This window comes from Phaenicophaeus curvirostris, chromosome 9, assembly GCF_032191515.1.
Source record: "Phaenicophaeus curvirostris isolate KB17595 chromosome 9, BPBGC_Pcur_1.0, whole genome shotgun sequence".
Lineage (NCBI taxonomy): Eukaryota > Metazoa > Chordata > Aves > Cuculiformes > Cuculidae > Phaenicophaeus > Phaenicophaeus curvirostris.
This window is the reverse complement of record NC_091400.1, coordinates 15004499-15023875: the sequence shown is the minus strand read 5'-3', so window position 1 is coordinate 15023875 and position 19377 is coordinate 15004499. Positions and strand designations below refer to the sequence as shown.

The window sequence follows — 19377 nt, the reverse complement described above, 5'->3', positions numbered from 1 at the left end:
GCAGCCTAATGACAACATCAAACTCATCCTCAGCCTAATCAAGCTCTTTCCAATAAATGTACAACTTCACAAAAGGTGTAGCCAAGCCCCTTGCTTTCAGACAAAGACCTCACCTCCCTTATTAGAATCCTGCTTCCTGGCCAGACCAGTGAATACTTACCTTGCTCTGGCACACTTGTGCTAGGCAAAGTGAAATTTCTCCTCCAGAGCTGAGCACTCCACCATGCTGCTGGAGGCTCCGTGGTTAGGAATGCTTTCCCACAAAAGGGAAAAAGCCTGTCACCCAGTCAAGGTACAACTTACGTTTCCTAAGTCTTGGATTGCAACTTTCATTAGTAGGCAATTAGGTGAAAAGGAGACACCATTGCTATTTTCCCTCTTTCAGATGATATCCTGAGTATATCTAGTAGAAAAGCAATGCATCTAGGGCTCTCTAGATCCATAGATTATTAAGCACAAAGAAAGGGCAGAAAATATCTTTTTAGATTCCTAGTCCGTGCTTCAGATTCCTAGATGCTATGATAAAATTCTAAATAATAATTAAAAAAAACAAGGATAGGCTTTTTACAGGACTCCTGGGTAAAGACTAGATTGCTAGAGAAGTTCTGCAAGAACCTTTCACTAGATACACCCAGATTGTCAAGTGGAATTTCGCTATCAGCTCAAATGAGGTTCTCTGCCATATTCCTTGCTTTTGTACCTAACACCGCATTGTCCTGGTATTAGACAATGCCAACTTGAAATCATATCTTTACCCATTACCAATTAACTTCATTTGAGTGTCTTAGCAATTTCTTATCATATCATTTATTTAGAATAAAATCTGTAACAGGGATTGTTTTATTTTATTGTTTTGATAGACGTGGGTTTAATTCAGCAAAAAGGTAAAAATAAAGCAGCAAGCTACAAATACTGACAAGAGTCCAGTTAAGATTCACTTCTGAATGTCCACCTAAAACTGAAACCCATCAGAAATAAATTTTTTCTTCCCTAGTCTTCTATACATCAACATGTATCTTTTATCTTTTTGGTAATTCAGCCAGTACCTGAATATGTCAGAATTTGGAGTTCTTCACGTTTATGTTTTTCCAACTTTTTTCATATAGGCAGTCGGATCAGGTACCGTGACTTTCAGCTGTAGCCTGTTACATGGTGTGAACACAGTAGCTGTTACTGCTTTTGCCTCAATGTTACGTACTCCTGAAGGCTTCAACAATTGAACAATGGGGTGCCAGTTTTCCTCAGTAGAACTAGGCAAGATTTTGATTTCATTATGATCTCCAGAAGCTGTTCCTGAAAGTACACTGGATGTGAAAGCCCTCCAGAAATTAATTTCCCAGCTTTTGAAGTGACAGCTACATCCTTAGCTTCAACTTGTTCTGCAAAGGCTGTCTGCATGGTGGAAACACTGGCCAAGGACAGGCCAATGTACAGAATCGGGTCTGGAGATAAGTGCAACATTATCCGTGTTCCTCAGCCTGCAATTTTCACACAGCCAGTCTGTTTGGATTAATGACTTTGGTTTCTTGTAGAAACTCTCAAGCTGGGAAATAGAAGCCATACACTTTCAGATAACATAACCACCCTCTCTGTGAGACAATATGATTGGGAAAAGTCTGATGATCAAAAATGCTTCCTGTGAACTTCACACTGTTATTGGGATGCTGAGCACATACCATCATTATATAAAACTATTTTTACTAATAAAAACCCAAACAAAAAAGCTGTCATAAAGGAAAAGCAAATGTGAACCAATCTCTCACATGTACAGTGCAGGTAGAACACACCATTTGTTTAGTATCGACATTCTTCTATTGAGTGGTCAGTCACCCATAACCCCGAACATATCAGTCTATGTCATAACCAATGCATAGCAATCATAGTGTTCATCTGGAAAGAATATAAACCACAAATTACCCATGACATGCTGATAGTTTTGTTTACCTCATTTGCACTTTCACTTGAAAACAATTAGCCAGCTAAACTATTATTAATTACGTTGCCCGAATACTGTGTTTATCACTAGTTGCACAGAAGCTGTGAGAAAACATCCAGCCTTTTGTCTGAAAAACCTGACACACTGATCACTTTCGCTACCATAAAATGCTTCTGTTCTGGAATTAACCAGTCAAAGTCAGATCCTGTGCCTCTGCAATTAGCAGGCAGAGCTGAGCCTCCCTCCAAGGGAGAAGACATAAAAGACTAACAAACAAAAGTTGCACCTTCACCAAAACAAGATAATGACTCAGTTTCCCCACCTGAGGAGATGAAAAAATGCATGAATCGAAGATGGGTGCTAGGGTCATTGCTCTTCTGGAAGATGTTCAAATTTACCAGCAGAGCAAGAAAACCTAGATGGAACGTAACAGGTGAAAATCTAGCACAGAAAATAAACAGAGCTCTGGACTCAAGCAGCTAACATGAAAGAGCTGTTGGTACAGGCTTGCCTACAACAGCATTTTGAGCACCGTCTTGGTCTGTAGATACCAGCACAACAGGCAATCTCTTCTTCCTAGTGCCAGGCCATTCTGATAACAACCTTGAACAAGTCAGAGAGAGATATCTGAACAATGTTTAAGACATCATCATAGTCACAGTACTGCATAGTACACCAATGACAATAATCATAGAATCACCAGGTTGGAAAAGACCCATTGGATCATCGAGTCCAACCATTCCTATCAAACACTAAACCATGACCCTCAGCACCTCGTCCACCCGTCCCTTAAACACCTTCAGGGAAGGTGAATCAACCACCTCCCTGAGCAGCCTGTTCTAGTGCGCAATGACCCTTTCCATGAAAAATTTTTTCCTAATGTTCAGCCTGAACCTTCCCTGGCAGAGCTTGAGGCCATTCCCTCTTGTCCTGTCCCCTGTCACTTGGGAGAAGAGGCCAGCACCCTCCTAGATGTCCACCATCCAGCTATATGTCTTCATAGCTGTGCTTTCAAAGGAGCAAACCACTTTCTGCAGGGACAGAGAGACATGAAGAACCGTACTGAAGGTGACAACTAAGGAATCAGCAATCCAAGGAAGGGAACTCAGGCCCCAGCTGAGCAGTCTGGGACCTACTCAGGATACGTGGAAACCCCTTTTCTCTGTGGCAAAGAATGGTGAAAAGGGCCCACACATTTGTCAATAGATAGCACTGCACTCCATGTTGAAGTGGTTCGATAATCGGCATCCAGCAGCTGCTGCATAAGGCCACATGGGTAGAAGAAATTGCTAAATTATTTGACTTGTAAACCAGTTTGAAATGCTAACTGCAGAGTATTTGTCTGAGTGATAAACTCTTTAAGGAGAAACCTTTGATCTCCAGTCAAGTAAAGACCCTTAAAAGTCCTGAAGTCTGGGGTAGCCAACCCTGAAGACCTTTGTTTGCAGCCATCACTGGAAGAGGGGGAGGGAAAAAGCGTTTTGCACAGTAATTGCCCAGAAGTTTGGCTTTGCTTGTAAAGCTGGAAGGCGAAAGGCTGTGCAGGTCCCTTCCCTCCCTCCAGCGAAAAGCTGTCCAGCTTTATGGTATAAGGCAGTCCTTAACCTTAAACTAATGACCAAGCTTAGCAAATAAAATTGTAATCAGTAAAAAAGGTTTATAGATGGTGAATTTTTTTGTTTATGAAAAAACATTTTTAGGATCAAATTAGAAGTGGCCTGTGGTATCCCTTAAATGCAGCATGTTGCAATACATTTTTTTGGTTCTAGCAATGAAACGCAGGAGTTCAATCTGCGTGCTCATTCTGGTAGAAACACTTACTCACCGAGTCCAGATCAATAGGGCCAAAGCCTGCGCATGTGCTAACCGTCATTCTTCAGCATCACTCCAGCTAAAAGCAGCAGAGGGTTGTGGTGCCACTACAGTCCTCTCAGCAGAGTAAGAGGATAGTTGAACCATATGTAAACTCTCTCCTGCCACTGCACAGGCAACCTCTAGGGAAGACAGGCAGGGTTACCAACCTTTTCTGTCTCCTGGGCTTATTCATGGATAATATTCTTAATTTCCAAAATTCCTTGTGACAGAAGGAACCAAAGTTAAACAAAAATCTACCAGAAATTGTTAAGGCCTGATTGTCACTGATTGTTCCTCCTGTGTCCTTTCACCACCACCACCACCCTCTGGACAAAAGTTCACAGCTGACTAGCAATGCCTGTGAATGGCAGATCTTTTACTGCTAGCTGTAGCCTCTCCTGAGCTCCCAAATGGAATGGTGTTGCTTGGCGGGGTCATCTGTTTATTTAAAATAGGACTGGGATCAAAAGTTCATTTTCATAGACCATTAAAGGACAATGATATATTAACAACGTCAGCCACTGCTGAGTTGGGCTGGATGCAACTTATAGGTGAATGACACCATATGCCAGCCACCCTGTTTGTTACCAGATTTCTTTCAAGTACCTTCCCTATACCTCTCAGGGAATATGGAAACAGTCACCTTCCATACCAACCTAGAAGGTGCACCTGCAGGCAAACTCTGACACATTATCTTCCCCTTAGATGCCACTAGTGGCTCGATACACCATATTTACAGATAACCCACCAGCCAATTGGATTTGTTTCTGTGAACCAGTAACATGCAATTTCTGACCAGCACAATCTTACTCATCTTCCACTTTCCTGGTCACAAGGAAAACTCTGAAAGACCTATTACTTGTGGAGCATTAACTATTCAGGTCAGAGAAAAAAAAAATAACGAGAAAGGATGAAAAAAAGAAATTTCTGAGTCTTCAGACAGCAGTTCTGAAAAAGTGAGCAGCAATTCACATTGTTTCCACAGGCAGCCCCCTGAAAAGTCTGAGGAAATATGACAGTGAATGATATTTTGTGTAAAAGCCTGAGTTATTGTTCAGGCTTGTAAATTATTTGACAGTGGTTTTGCCAGTTAACCGTAAAAGCTCCAGTCCAATGCAGAGTTAAAGCAAATTTCTACAGAAACACAAAGGAAAACTTCCTTAATCCAATAAGGACACTGAGAGCATGCATCTGACAGACACATCTGCTGAAGGCCCAGTATAAATTTTCTGCTGGAAAAGCATAGATTTTTTTTTTTTCTCACGGCACATTTAAACACTCAAGAGAAAGTGAGGGCTCAACTCACCAAATCCCATGCTCCTCCACACAGCCACCCAGTTCACAGCTAATTCCAAGAAGACATGGAGCCCTGTCTGCAGCTACAGCTGTCAGTCCTGCCCACACAGGACGGGTCCTGCCCGGCTCTCCAAACCCCTCTCCAAAAAGGCAAAGTCTTGGGTTTTTTGATGACATTTTGAAAGGCCTTTTCTCAACTCAAGGGTCTTTCTGCCTGTGTAGTGTTTTGACTCACTGTTTCAGTGTGCTTCAACTACCTCATCCAATCCATTAGAAAGTGCCCAGAAATAGTGTAGACCAGTGCCAGACCCTTCTTCCACCAGAGGAAAATCAGAAAACTGGGAAGGAAGAAGCGGCAAACCCTTGTGCCCTGGGCAGCACCAGTACAGCTTAAGGGACTTCTGCTGTGGTCTGCGGATCACACATATGTCTGGTGGCACCCATTAACTGCTCTCAGCATAACAATGGCCCTTTTTTATCCCTGCCCATACTCCCTGTCCCAATTAAATGAGCTATTTCCCAGACAAATAAAGACAGGAGAGACTGCCTTCACTAGGGGTGGGAGACTGGGGAAGGAATTTCATATGGGAGCAATGGGAGCCTACTGATAAGTGGTGGGGAGCTTGGGCCACCCTGAACACTGCTGTAGAAGATGAGGGGAAAGGGAAAGCCTAGAGGAGAGAAGTGCAGGGAGTATGAGAAGACATGAAACCACATTTACCCTCTGTCTAGTGATCTGCAGGAAGGAAAGAAAACCATGGTGCAGGGGCAGATACTAGGGATCAGGGACATGCAGGAGCTCAAAGGAGGATGTGAAAGGAGGAAACGAACAGGAAGGTGGCCCTGGCGACTTTGCCAGCTCTGCCTACAGGAGCTGCAACATGTGTGAGTGTTCAGCAGAGCCAGCTAGAAAAGGGCTAGGTTTCTGCTCTCCTCAGACATTACTTCCTGTCTTCTCAGCCCAAGGAAACTGAGTAGGCAGGAGGGCAGCCACACTGACCTTGCCCCAATCTGGATCCCACTCCTGTGCTTCTGTTTTGGCTACAAGGACAGCACATCTGATCCAGAAACTTCTTCTGAAATCCTTCTTCCAAAATCCTTGTGCTTCCTTGAGCTTTTGGGGAAAAGAGGCAAACAAGTAGCAGCAGCTGGATGGGACACACAAAGCTGTATCACAGAAATACTAGGTTGGAAAAGACCTCAAGGATCGTTGAGTCCAACTATTCCTACCAACCACTAAATCATATCCCTGAGCACATCCACCCATCTTTTAAACACCTCCAGGGAAGGTGACTCAACCACCTCCCTGGGCAGCCTCTGCCAGTGCCCGATGACCCTTTCTGTGAATTTTTTTTTTCTGATGTCCAGCCGCAACCTCCCCTGGTGCACCTTGAGGCCATTCCCCCTTGTCCTGTCCCCTGTCGCTTGGCAGAAGAGGCCAGCTCCCACCTCTCTACAACCTCCTTTCAGGTGGTATCTTTCTTGAAGCAAGACTGCTGGACCTATGAAACTCCAAGCGGTGGGGCAAGGAGAGAAACCCCTCCAGTACTGGACAGCTGCTTGCTGGGCTGGCTGAGCTGCATTAGGGGTGAGCCCTGCAAAGGAGATTCATCCTCATGCTCTCTTTTAACACGGAGGGTTCACAAGGAAGTAGCTGTCAGTGGTTCTACCATAGCAATGGCACCTATTTTGCAACCCAGAGGGCAGGGCCAGGACACATGATGGCCGTGGGGCATGTTGGGAGGTCTCTGGTTTAGTAAGACCAGCAGTGAGGCCTGCCCAGTTTTGTGGAAGTTGAGATGGAGTGTTGCATCCTGCCCAAATCTCTCACACCGAGCCTTTTCCCTCTTTGTGCCTTTCTTAAACTCGTCACTGTCCCACAATCATAATCAAACTACAGAGTAGGAGCTTTTGGCATAAAAGATAGACTGACACTAAAAGTGTGCCCTTGCAGGCCATTGTAATGAAAATTCTGTTTTAACAGAAAATGTTCACTGCCATCAATATACATAAACCAGAATATTATTGCATCGCTGTATTGTCACAACCCAGAGAGGTCAGAGAGCTTTGGGGAAGACATTGAAAGCATGTTTTGATTGTAGACCTCCACAAACGTAATTCTGCTGAAAGGATGAAGCTGATCAACACTGTAATCAGAACATTACTAGAAGGTGCCTTTCCTGGATATCTCCCTCCTGATCCATCCACTCTTTAACTCCCTATTATAACCATACTGATGCTTCTGTACACAGGACCAACTTGCTTGTATGGGCACCTCTGCCCACCCTTTCCACAGGCTGCAGTAGCAAGGGAATTAGCTGAGGGTGTACTAAGAGCAAAAGCCTTTGCAGGAGAGAGTTTGCAGCACAGTTTCTCCCCTTTCTCATCCAAGTTCGCTCTCTTCAATAAGCCCCTTCTTAACATTGCTGTGACTTTCTTTTCCCCTTCATGCTGTAATACTGGTGCTGAATTTTGATGAGAGAAGACCAGGTGCAGCCCATGGCATTTATTTATTTAGAAGCAAATGCAACTTTTTGATTAGTATTTTGGAGTTATGGAGAAGAATGCTAGTTCAGCTGCTTCTCTCAATCTAGAATGAGTTCTTATATTTTTATATGGCCAATTAAAAGAAACACTTGCCTTGAATCCACAGCTGTATTTTTTCTTTTAGATATTCCAGTCACTTCTGGTCTTACATTAATGTTAGCTCTTTATATAATTCATACAGTGGCCACAGGAACAAAAAAAAGTTAATTTCTTAACTGTAGCTTTCCTCTTTTTATGTTTGCAATTTCAATTAACTGTTCTAAATAACTGACAACATGGAATATAAAACACTCCTGCAACAATGTAGGTCTAACAGCAATTACATTGATTTACTCTGGACCATGTTAAGTTCAGGGAGTAGGATAAAGAGACAAGAGTTTAAAACTTCTTTCACACTGATGTAATAAATTCAGTACATAGCTTTAAAGTTAGGGCAAAATAGCTGGTAACTGAAAGTCAAAAAAACCCCTTGTTTTGTTTTCCACTGTGATAGGAAACAATAGATTATGGGAAAGTTCTTCAGAAGGTGATCAGAGGAAAAGTTCACCAGCATCTATCATGGACCGTGTCTCTGTGGCCTGCTGGGATAGGAGGGAGGGACATAAAGGTGTCAGCAGTTGAACTGGTACAGTAAATCACAGTAGCGCTAGTAAAGTGCAATGGCAGCCTAGTGTAAATGCCTTCAGACTTCTATTTCTTCTCCGAGGTTGTACCCGGGACACGTCCCCTCTTTGTGACCTTATCTCTGGGGCAGTGGATTGTGCACTGGTCTCTTCTCTTTAGTTTACGAGGACTAATCCTTTGGCAGGTTAATAAAAGGTGAAAAGAACAATCACCAAGGAGCCGCCAAAATAAACAAGTAGTACCTTTGACTGCTTAAAGATTCTCAGTTTTCCTCATCAGCATGCTCAACCCACCTCCTCTCTCTCTTTCTAAATACTTCAATAATAAGTACATCTGTAAACTGTTGATTAAAAAAAAAAAAAAGTACTGACAGTATGCAAAGCAGGAGAACAATAAGACCATTCCATGAGACGTGGATGCTTTCCCTTTGCAGGCATGTAACTTGTCTCTGTAAATATGTACTTTTCTGTGCATGTCCCCATGGTTGGAATGTGTAGTATTTTTCTAGAAATACTGGCAATCAGTGATCAGCACTCTCTCAGTCACAGTTTGTGGAAGGTTCCCTCAGAAATGTCTAAAATCTGAGACATTTCATTTCATAGAATGAGCAAAAAGGTCATGACACGCTGTTACTTCAAGCAATCTGTTGATAAGATTAATGAACTTTTCCCTTTAACTGCTAGATTTATAATGCTTGCAATGGTGCTGTAGGCAGCATAATTAACATAAATAACACATATTTGATATAGCAATACCAAGAGTGAGAGAAGTCAGGACAAGAGGAAAGAAAGGTGAAAGGTGAAAATAATCTATGTGTTGTACAGCCGTGGCTGTGGGGCAGTGCTGGAGCAGCAGGGCTGGTGGCTTCGCTGGTGGCTCCCCATTGTTCCCACCCTATCTCCTTCCATTCTTGTCAAAGTTAAGGACAATTCACAAAAAAGGAGGCTATTGCAAGGCCAGGAAGTGGTTTCCAATTACTCTGTGGTCCCTAGGCTTCAAAGGAAAGTTTTGGAGAGAAGCAGGGTATTTTATGAGTAGATATATGATATAGACTTGTAGGTAAGAGCAAAAAAACCCAACCCAATTCACACACTACTATAGCTAGCAACATACTATCCAATCCCCTCCTTCCTTGCCCAAAGGACACAGATAGGTTGTTAATTCAAAGGGGCCAAGACATGAAATAAAGGCTATTGGGCAAAGCATACCACAGCCTCTCACCTCCTGGAGTTAATTAGTCAACAAGCCAAGAAAATGAAGACTTGCCATCAATCCATTGCAAATTCAGATCTAATCCTGAAAAGATGTTTGTTCTGCTGACATTTTACACAGAAAAGGAGTATATTTCTCAGATAGAGATATACTAAATCAATGTTAACCCTATACAGCTAAAGCAGAAAAAAGCCCTTAAAACAGTAATTACTGGAGCAAGCTACTCCATTTAAAGCAGCAGTAACAGAGATGACTTAACACAGTTTTGGTAGATGTGTGTCTGCACACAGCTCCTTAAGCTGTGTCAGCTGTACTTAGACTCTTGTTCAGGACACAGATCTGCATATTCATACTGATCTTCTCAGCTCCCAGCCACCTCGGAAAACTACTAACCTGCATCCTATACAAAAGAGAGCAAATGATAAATTTTATCTCTGGGCTTGTGAGGGGCCCTCAGCTCTGGAATTTATTCCCCCGTTTGCTTGAAAACAGCCTCCAACAATCTTTGACCTTCTGGGTAAGCTGTGAGGCCCAAATCCAAGGATTTGTTCTGGGGGAGGCATAAGGAAGGTTGGCATTTGTGGGTGTGGTAGGAAAGCATGTTGTCAACAACTGATTTAGTCCTTGATTTATAATTTTCTCATGTTGTGGCAGTTATCCTGTATGGCAGTGTAAATTCAACCTATGGTGACTTAGCCTTTCCTAAATGGTCATAAATTGGGAAAAAAAATGCCTTGAAATCAACCAGCGTATGAATGATTGTGTGTTTGTGAACAAAATGACCTGGCAAACAAGTACATTATAAGTCACTTTTGCTAAAATGATCCTTCCAGCCTTACAAATCACAGAAGTTCTGCATGTGTCTCTAGGGCGCTAAGAGCACATACAAGGGAATCAGCATTGTTGGGACTGCTGATAAAGGAAAAAATAACACTTTAATTAACTGAGAATACTTAATATGTCACCCTGTCCATGTTGCAACTGCATGGTGAGCTGTAAACGCCTATTAAAACAGCACTAGTATGTCCTACTACCAAACTTCTCATCTGTCCCCTTTTAAAAATATTTTAATCTGAAAATCTTTAAAAGCTGTCTCTGCTGATCTTACTCTTTGGATGTAAATAGATTTGTTAAATATTTTATTTCTAACCCACCCACGAAGTTACGTTCATTTACATGACTTAATGAAGGCTGCATTATTCATTGAACTTCTCCTATAACATTTCTCATATGACATTATTAAACAAGTGAAGCAAGCCAGTCTAGTAATAAGCCTTCTCTAAACTTGCTGCCAGTTATGTTTCCTTTCTCCTAATCTATCACTCTAATGGTTGCAACTAATAAACTTCTTGAACCTTTGCTGCTAATCTGTATATGTTTTGCATTGCATGCTTGACAGAGAATTTACAATACAAACCACCTGGCAAACAAAACTATCTGGATTAACAAATGCTATCGAAACCCACCCATTCTTTTTTGTTATAATAGAGAAGACAACTACATGTAACATAGTACCTTTAAGCCATAAATGAAGTAACGAATTTGGGGCTGGAACACACCCCTATCAAGCAGTATGTCCCAAACACAATATTTGTGACTCTTTTCATAATTTCAAAAAACATTGCCAAAAGCCAATAGATTGAAGTTTCATTTATTTTGTGAATGTTAAACAGAGACACAGCCTTGTACAGGATCCTATAGGCTTGCATACAATCCTGTTAGATTGTTATAGGAAAGATGGTATGTAATAATTTGGAGGTAAAGAAATTCTGCAATGGGTTGCTTGCTCTTGGGCTACTTGATATGTACTCAGGACTAAGTCAAAAGTAGTTGGATTTTCAGGGAACCTAAGTACTGCAGGTCCTTTTGAGACAGCAAATTTTGAGAATTTATAGCTGACAAAAATTAATTCTAGTACTTAACAAAAAAGAAGAGAGAGATGGATCTCAGGGTCTAATATTATGCACATTACTTTTAAATGACAGGGACATATTCTTTTATCAGCATCCACTCTGAACACTTCTGCTGATGCATAGAATTAACAGAACACAGCAGTGTTCTGTTCTCAAAGATTACTAGATGTAGATTGTAAAAAGAGTTTTCAAAATTTCCCATAGCACTTAGGAGAAGGATGGAATCCATCCTAAGGATGGAATATTTTACATATTATTAAGTGTTTTTCTTGGTACCTCTCCAAAGGTTATACTAAATAACTGACCACAATAAAATAAGAAAACATACAATAGATTGAAATGGAGTTGAAAGAACAGCAACTTTTTGTAAGCCTTTCATCTTGCAAGGGATAGGAAAAAACTCTCATAGTAAAGACACAAGATAAAGTAAACATCAGAAAGGTAAGTGGAAAACTTTAAATATACAAGGCTTCAAATGACACTGTTCCTTCAATAGGTGCTTTTATGAACCAAAAGAAAAAATCCTCTCCCCGATCAATTGCTGAAAATAACACAGCCTACTAGGACAAAAATAAATAGGACAAAACTAGGACAAAATAAATAAACTGATCAAATTATTTTTAAGCAATCAATATTCTTTTATTCCCAGTCTTCAGAATTCATTTGCACTTTTTTTTTTCCTACTCATATAACCACTTTCAAGAGTCACTATCACCTGTACTGACTTTATCTGGGAATACTATTGTCTTTCAATCAGGAACTGATTTATCAGGTAGCATTCCTCAATGTGCATTTATACCAATGTCATTCTTTGATGTCATTTCTATTCAAGAACGGCTATAACTGCATGTCGTTAGGAACAACACATTTAACACTACATAGATATTTCAGAAATTCTAAGCACCGAGTATGCTGCAGGAGTTATTATTATTCATACAGGTTTAGGAGAAGCATAGGTTCCAGTTACCCATCTCACCCCCAGAAAAGAACCAGCATGTTACACATAAATCATGGTTTTTTACTCCAGGACTGACCAAAGCATAGCACCTATGAACCATATGTGTTTTTTTACGAGAGGCATAGTCAATTACTTTCCTTTCAAGTGGCAGATTAACTAAGATCAGGAATATGAAATCCCCCCAAAAGGCCCAATGATAAGAAGGGAGCGAGCGCTCCCCACCAAACATCAATGTGTTTCAAACTTCAATGTGTTTCGACTTGGAGCAGAAGTCACATAGAGTAACACACAATAACACTTAAAAAGACAAAGTCAGAGCATTGCTCTAGGAACTACCTGTCAACAGTGGTTAGGTTGAAGGAGCAGATTCTTCTTCCTGCCTCCTCCCTTTCCACTGCAGCACCCCAGCACAAACCACGGTTCATGCAGCGAGCTGGACCAAGGTGTGTCTGAAAAACAATGAGGTTTGGGTAGATACTTATTCAGCAAGATCAGTTCCTGGATCCAACATAATAAGAGGAGTAGGAGCTGGGGGTGCAGGAACAGGTCAGCCCCAAAGAAGAAGCCACAGCTTCAGCGTGTACCCACCACCAGGCACTGCTGAACAGGCAAAGCTACATAATCATACCAGAGCTCACCTGAACTGGGTCTGTAGCCAGCATCTAAGCTGCCGAGATACAGCTGCATAGAGGAGATTAGCATAGGTTGTAAAACCTGCTCAAGAAGTTGGGCAAATATTTTAGCAATTAACCCACATTACTGCAGCTACACAGCTACCATTTCTGGGGATGGTTTGTTTAAAGCTAACTCCAAGATGCCTAAATTACACAGTTGTGACAGACCATTTAACTGCAGAGATAAATGATACAGGGGCAGTGCCTAACATACGTTATGTTGTCATGATTTACAACAGCTGAGGATGTGCCCTCAGATGTCCAGACAAAATCAAATTAGGTATATGATTTTTTTTTTCTCCAAACATAAATGCCTTACAACCCTGACTCAAAAATAAAAAGGAAACAGAGAAATACATGTATCAACTTAGACTTAGGCTGTAAAAGAGTGTTTATATTCCCTATATTCCCCAGACAGCATTTAGATTCCCATTCTTTATAAAAACGAAATATAAACTAAAATAATGTGAAGAACATGCAAAACATTCCCACACAGAAAATATTTCAATTAAAAATAAACAGAACATATAAAGAATATCAGCATCTATTTGGAGTTGCAGAATGTTGTAATGTTAAGGAGGAAAAGGTTAACAAGGAATACCAAGACAAGAGTCTTGCTGTTCTCCAGCCTTCAGGATCACCTCCAAACTGGGATCAGGGTTTGCAGTTTTCCACTGCTATATTGATAATAAAGGGCTCTTAAACTGAGATTACTCATCAAATCTCTGAAAAATGTAACAGTAATGGAATTTTGCATAGTAAAAATTATTTAAGATATTAAACATCGCCAAGAAGATGCAGGCAAAATCTAAAAGGAATATTTTTTTCATTTTAAAACTGTTTAAAAAAATCAATATGAAAAGGTCTTGATAGTTACATTCATTTTTATACACAGGTTGCGCCTAAGGTCTTATATTACACATTTAAAACACTAGCTGAAACCACATTGAAAGCATTATAGAAACACTCCTTAAAAAAAAACCCAAAACCTTATAGATGCTATTAAACACCTGCAGTGAATTTAAGGAACTTAACTTGTCCTTGATTTTTACCTTTGGAGAACATAACAAAAAGTAACCGTTTTCCAGAAGCAAACAAAAATAATTAAATTAGTCTATATGGTGCTATAAATGTTCATGACACTGAATTACGCTGGTTTACTTTGTAGGTGTTTATAGAGCCAGCTGATGTTGTTTGACTTTTGAGGGAAGACTAATAGGTGTAGTAATGGGGGGAGGGGGGGGTGTAAAAAAACTTTATGGTTAGGCAAAAGCAGGGGTCATGCCTAGGGCATTTTATCTGCCCTGCTTACACACACCCAGGGAATTGCATCTCAACAGTCGATTCCCTTTTAATCAATTCACATTAGCGCCTGCCTTTTAGTTTTTCACTTTGCTGAATTCCAGGAAAGAAGTTCCTAAACCAAATGCATACTTTATCTCTGATCGAGTCAGAGCTGTTGCTTTTTAAAAAGAAATCATAGCAGATTTTATTTGCTCTAGCAGCTGATAAGAGACACCTTCATGAGTAAATATTCATAGTCAGCAGACCCAACACCAAACAAGATCCAGTGGTCTGTTTACACAGGTCAGCAGTAATATGGGAGGAGAGAACTTTATGGAATTCCACCCCCACCCCCCAATCCATTTTCTCTAGCTACAGAGAAAATATGTAACTCATTACACATTAGTCTTCTGCTTCCCTTTACTTTCTTATTTACTATGTCTCAAGATTATGTGCTTGATAGACCTGCAGCATGTGCTGTCACTCCATGCGTTTTCAGCAAGTGAGTATATTTTGCTCTGGCCACTTACAGGCTAAAACTTACAAATTACTTTTCACAAGTGATAACTACATTGAGGGTGGGAGGCAGGGGGAGGCATAGAAATAGCGAACAGCTCATTCACAAAAGCAGATCTGATATTACATCCTTTAGACTCACTGGGGTTAAGCTACTTTCTCTAGCATACATGCAGATCTTCATACAGAGGATCATAAAAAATAAACTTTATTATCAAACTTAAAATTCACACATTAAACATAAGATCTAGACAAATAATACTGAAAACATTCTCAAACAATAGCCATTTTAGGTAATTTGGATGAGCAGCTAGTTACCATTGTTTCAAATTTCTTAATACGTACACCATCGTGAATTGCCTTCAACTGCTTAGCTGGCCAGCTTGGAGTAAGATTTTTAAATAGGGGAAAACTTATTTCTATAGAAATAACATTATCTAATTATGAATCAGAGACCCATAATTGTAGTGCTTGGAGAAAAAAATATCATAGCCTTTTGAAATACTTAGAGGACATAAATACCTATTGTACATTTACAAGTTTAAATATTTAAAGGCCTTTGTTACTGTAAAAAGTTACTATGTACATAATAGATGCTATGTAGAAATCCAGCCAGAGACAAGCATTGAGCTTTCAGATTTGGCCGCTGAAACCTACGAATTTGGTAGGCAGATTGTCCACAGGGTACACTATAGGGCCAGTCTTCATTGTAGGAGGTCCATTCAGCAGCTGCCAGTCACAGCTCCGAGCCAACTCCACTGTAAATATTTTTAGAAGGACTTTTGCGAACTCTTTGCCCACGCAGCTCCTCAAACCCCCACCAAAAGGAATGAAACTGAACCTAGAGGAATCCTCTGGAGATGGAGACATGAAGCGATCCGGGTTAAATTCATCCTTGTTGGTAAAGAGATCTGCCACGTCGTGGGTATCGCAGATACTGTAAATAACATTCCAGCCTTTAGGGATCTGGTAACCCTGTCAAAAGAAGAGAAGGGACATGAAGCACCTTGCTGTGTTAAATAAGATGAAGTGTTGCTACAGGATGTGTCAGCACATCCCACCTCCCCTCCTGGCTTCCTCCAGGTCACTCTAAAGCAGAAAGGCTATGTGAACGCTCCAGTCCTGTGCAGCAGCACTGAGGAGTGGAGCCCAAGCCCCGCTTACGTTTAGCTCAAGGGTCTTGAGTGCAACTCGAAATCCTCCAGGAACAGGAGGGCTCAGCCTGAGGGTCTCTTTGATGACACAGCCAGTGTACTTCAGCTGCTCCAAGACCTCCATGTCCAGCTGCTTCTCTTGGCTGGGACCGCACAGTAATCCCTAGAAAGGAAGATGCTGCCGTGACTTCCCAGGGAACAGGCAGCCAGGGCTCTCGGCACCTCAAAGCAGCTGCCCCTCAGCAAGTGCTATTTTCCTGCCACCTCCTAAAAGAAAGGCACCACCTGGGTCAAGGGGAGCCCTGTCTGTGACACCTCTCCTGGAGGTACTTTACCAATGCCTGCTCCCATGAAATGGCTCCAGGGTAAACACTCACCTTCACCTGCAGCTCTTTCCTCACTTTCTGCAGGACATCGTGGTGCAGCCCTAGAAAGGCAATCAGTGACGTGGCAGCGCTAGCAGTGGTTTCATGGCCCCCAAACAGCAGCTCTGTGGCAGACTCCTTCAGCTCCTGAAGTACAGGACAGAATAACATAAACCAGGTCTTGAATATAGTACCAGGCCCACTCCACCACCACATCGCTGAGCATCGCTCCTAGGCTGGAGCAGATGCCCAGGGCCAAGATTGGGGTGGCACTTATGCTTGCTGGGGACACGGTCCCAGTCCCATGTTTCCCATCACACAGCCTGGTTGTGGCTCCCACACCCCAGTGAGCTACATAAGCCAGTTTATTGCACTGGGAGAGGGGGCTGAGCCTCCTGCCCTCTCCTTTTGGCCCCAGAAGATAAGCGCCCTGCCGACGGAGGGGCTGGGGGAAAGGGAACCTCACCTGCATGTTGAGCTGCTCCCCGTTGGCCTGCGTGTGCTCCATCAGCAGCTGCAGCGCATCCTTGTAGCCACCCTCGGGCTCCTTACAGGCCATCTTGGCACGGATGTTCTCCTCGATCTTGGCATGTATGATGTTTCGTGCCCGCAAGCCCTGGCCGGGAAGCAGGGAGAGATGAGTAAGGTGGGACCCCGGCCCTTCTGCTGCCCCTCCGAGCTGGTCCCCGCTGCCCCGGCCACCGGGAGCCTTACTCGGTAGAGCCCGCTGAAGGGCACGTCGATGGGGAGGGAGAAGAGGTTGCGGATCATTTCCTCGAAGGCCTCCACCAGCTGCCGCTCGCCGTCGGGGCTGGCCTGGTGGGGCTGGAAGCCCAGCAGGATCCTCATGGCGATGCGGAACATGAGGCGCTTCACCTCGGGGTAGACCAGCAGGCAGGGCCCGGAGGCGCCCAGCCAGCGCAGCAGGCAGGCGCTCACCTCCTCCTGGATGACGGGTACGTAGTGCTGCAGCGCGTCCCGGGAGAAGGCTCGCATGATCACCTGCCCGGGGGGACGGGGAGGAGGAAGGGGACACGGGCTCAGCCGCCGCGCCCGGGGCTGCCGCCCGCTCCCCGCCCGCCGTCGGGGCCGGTCGGTACCTTCTTGCGGTGTTTGTGCTGCGCGTTGTGGAGGTTGGAGAGGCAGCCCGAGCCCAGGATAGTCCGCACCGACGCGGGCCACTGCACCGACACCAGCCGGTGCTCGCCCAGCAGGATGCGCCGCACGTTCTCGGCGCCCATCACCCGCACCGTGGGGCGCCCGAAGAGGTGAGTCTTGTAGATGAAGCCGTATTTCCTACGCTTCATCTGCAGGAATTTCCGCCTCTACACCGGGACGAGGCGGGGAAGAGAGTGAGATTTACCGGAGGAGGAGAGGAGCGGGCGGGGAGGGCGGCTCTCTCCCACCTGGCTGCGGGCGCTCGGCGGCTCCCCCGCGGCCAGAGGAGGGGCCGGGGCGCCTCGCCGTCGCCTCCCTTACCTGCAGCACCATCTGCAGCGTCTCCCCGAAGAAGGGGAGTCCCATAGTGCCCGGGGGCAGCGGGAGCGGGCAGCTGGGGTCGCGGCCGGTCGCGCAGTATAAGTCCCAGAGCTTGACGGCGGCCAGAAAGAGTAGCAGGGGCAGGAGGAAGGTGTACAGGGCGCTGGCGACCAGGGTGGAAAAGCCCATGGCTGGGGGAGCGCGACCGGCCCCGGAGCTCCGACCGCGCGGGCCAGGCTCGCCGCGGGCCGCCTTTTTATACCCTTCCCAGGTCGCTGCCCACCCTACCTTGGTCCGATAAATTAGTTCACCCAAAGTTCATCTTTAATTGCGGATCGCGGCGTGGCTCCTCCCCCCGAAATCTTTAACTATTTGCTCCGCGCGGCGCGTCCCGCCCGTACCACGGGAAAAGGTGCTGCCGGCCACCCCAAATCACCGGGAGCGCCCAGAGACACCGCTCTGGGAGTGGGCCGGCCGGGGCTCCCTCTGCCCGGGGGTGGCGGCCGGTGCGGGCTCTGGACGGGGCGGGCAGAGCCGCCGCCCTCGGCTTCACCTCGGAGGGGCCCGGCTCGTGTTTCTGCGCGGCCGCGGGGGAAGGAGCCGCGGACAGCCGAGTCCCGTCGCGGCCTCCCGGTGCGAGTTCAAGCGCGGGTCACGGAGGGAAAGGGAGGTGAGCGCCGAAAGGAAACACCCGCCCTGACGCGCCCGCTCCGCTGCCCGCAGCTCCCGCCTCCCGGCGCCGTCGGGGCGGCCGCGAGGGGCGAGGGCACCGGCCGCGGGGCTCGGCTGCTGCCCCTAAACCATCCCTTTCGCTTTTGCCCCCTTTTTCCCTTTCCTTTTCCCTCCCTGGTACTTTTCCTTCCTCGCTGCTACACGAGCTCAATAAACGCTGGAAGTCGTGCGTGTGTTTGTGCAGGGAGAGGGAGGGGAAATAACGTCGCTTTGAATTTTTTTTTTTCCTCTCTGACGACCGGCGCATCGCGCGGGACCCTTTCCTCCTGTGGGGCTGCCCACCTCCGCGGCCCCCGGTGCCTCCCGGTGCCTCCCCGCCCTCGGGGTGCGGCGGCCGCGCCCTGACCCGGCGCTGACCCGCGTGTGACCTACAACACGGACCGTGACATCTGCGTGAACCCGGCCGGCAACCGCGCCAAGTTCACTGTCTATCAAAATAACGAGATACGGTGGCCTGAGCACCGATAATTGCCACAGGAAGGCTTTATTATCTCCCCAGCTGTGTATTCTGCAGCCATCGGCTCGAAAAGAATCAAATGGTAAAGAGTGAAAGGGATAATTAAAAACATCTTGGAAGAGGGTCAAGAAATTAACAGCCTAATATGAACAAACTTTCATTACAAGTAACAATTATTACACTTCGTTTGGAAATGCTCGTGTTTATCTACAAACAAAATCTGTTTTGAGTCTTTTATTTCTTTTTTAACAACTAGATTTGCCTTATGTTTTTCAGCGGGTGGCTGCGGGGCTTATCAGCCCTCGGGGTAATTTTTAAGTGCGCTGCTGGAGGAGCCCCGGCCATCCCGCACCTGGTGCTGGGCTCTGTATGTCCA

The 19377-nt window shown here is 44.7% G+C and overlaps 1 protein-coding gene across 2 annotated transcripts; it reads right to left on the bottom strand.

Annotated features, from left to right (window-relative positions):
* Positions 1-15149: 15149 nt before the first annotated feature.
* CYP26A1 (cytochrome P450 family 26 subfamily A member 1) lies at positions 15150-18154 on the bottom strand. 2 transcript variants are annotated; one of them, XM_069863407.1, is made up of 7 exons: positions 17813-18154; positions 17434-17658; positions 17048-17335; positions 16800-16949; positions 16346-16480; positions 15979-16131; positions 15150-15789 (listed from the first exon to the last, which is right to left on the bottom strand). In XM_069863407.1, exons 1-7 carry the CDS (start codon positions 17999-18001, stop codon positions 15448-15450), a joined length of 1482 nt encoding a protein of 493 aa, XP_069719508.1. In that variant the 5' UTR covers positions 18002-18154; the 3' UTR covers positions 15150-15447. The 2 variants fall into 2 exon arrangements, with proteins under 2 accessions (XP_069719508.1, XP_069719509.1); XM_069863408.1 differs by having other exon boundaries at positions 17048-17299.
* Positions 18155-19377: the final 1223 nt, after the last annotated feature.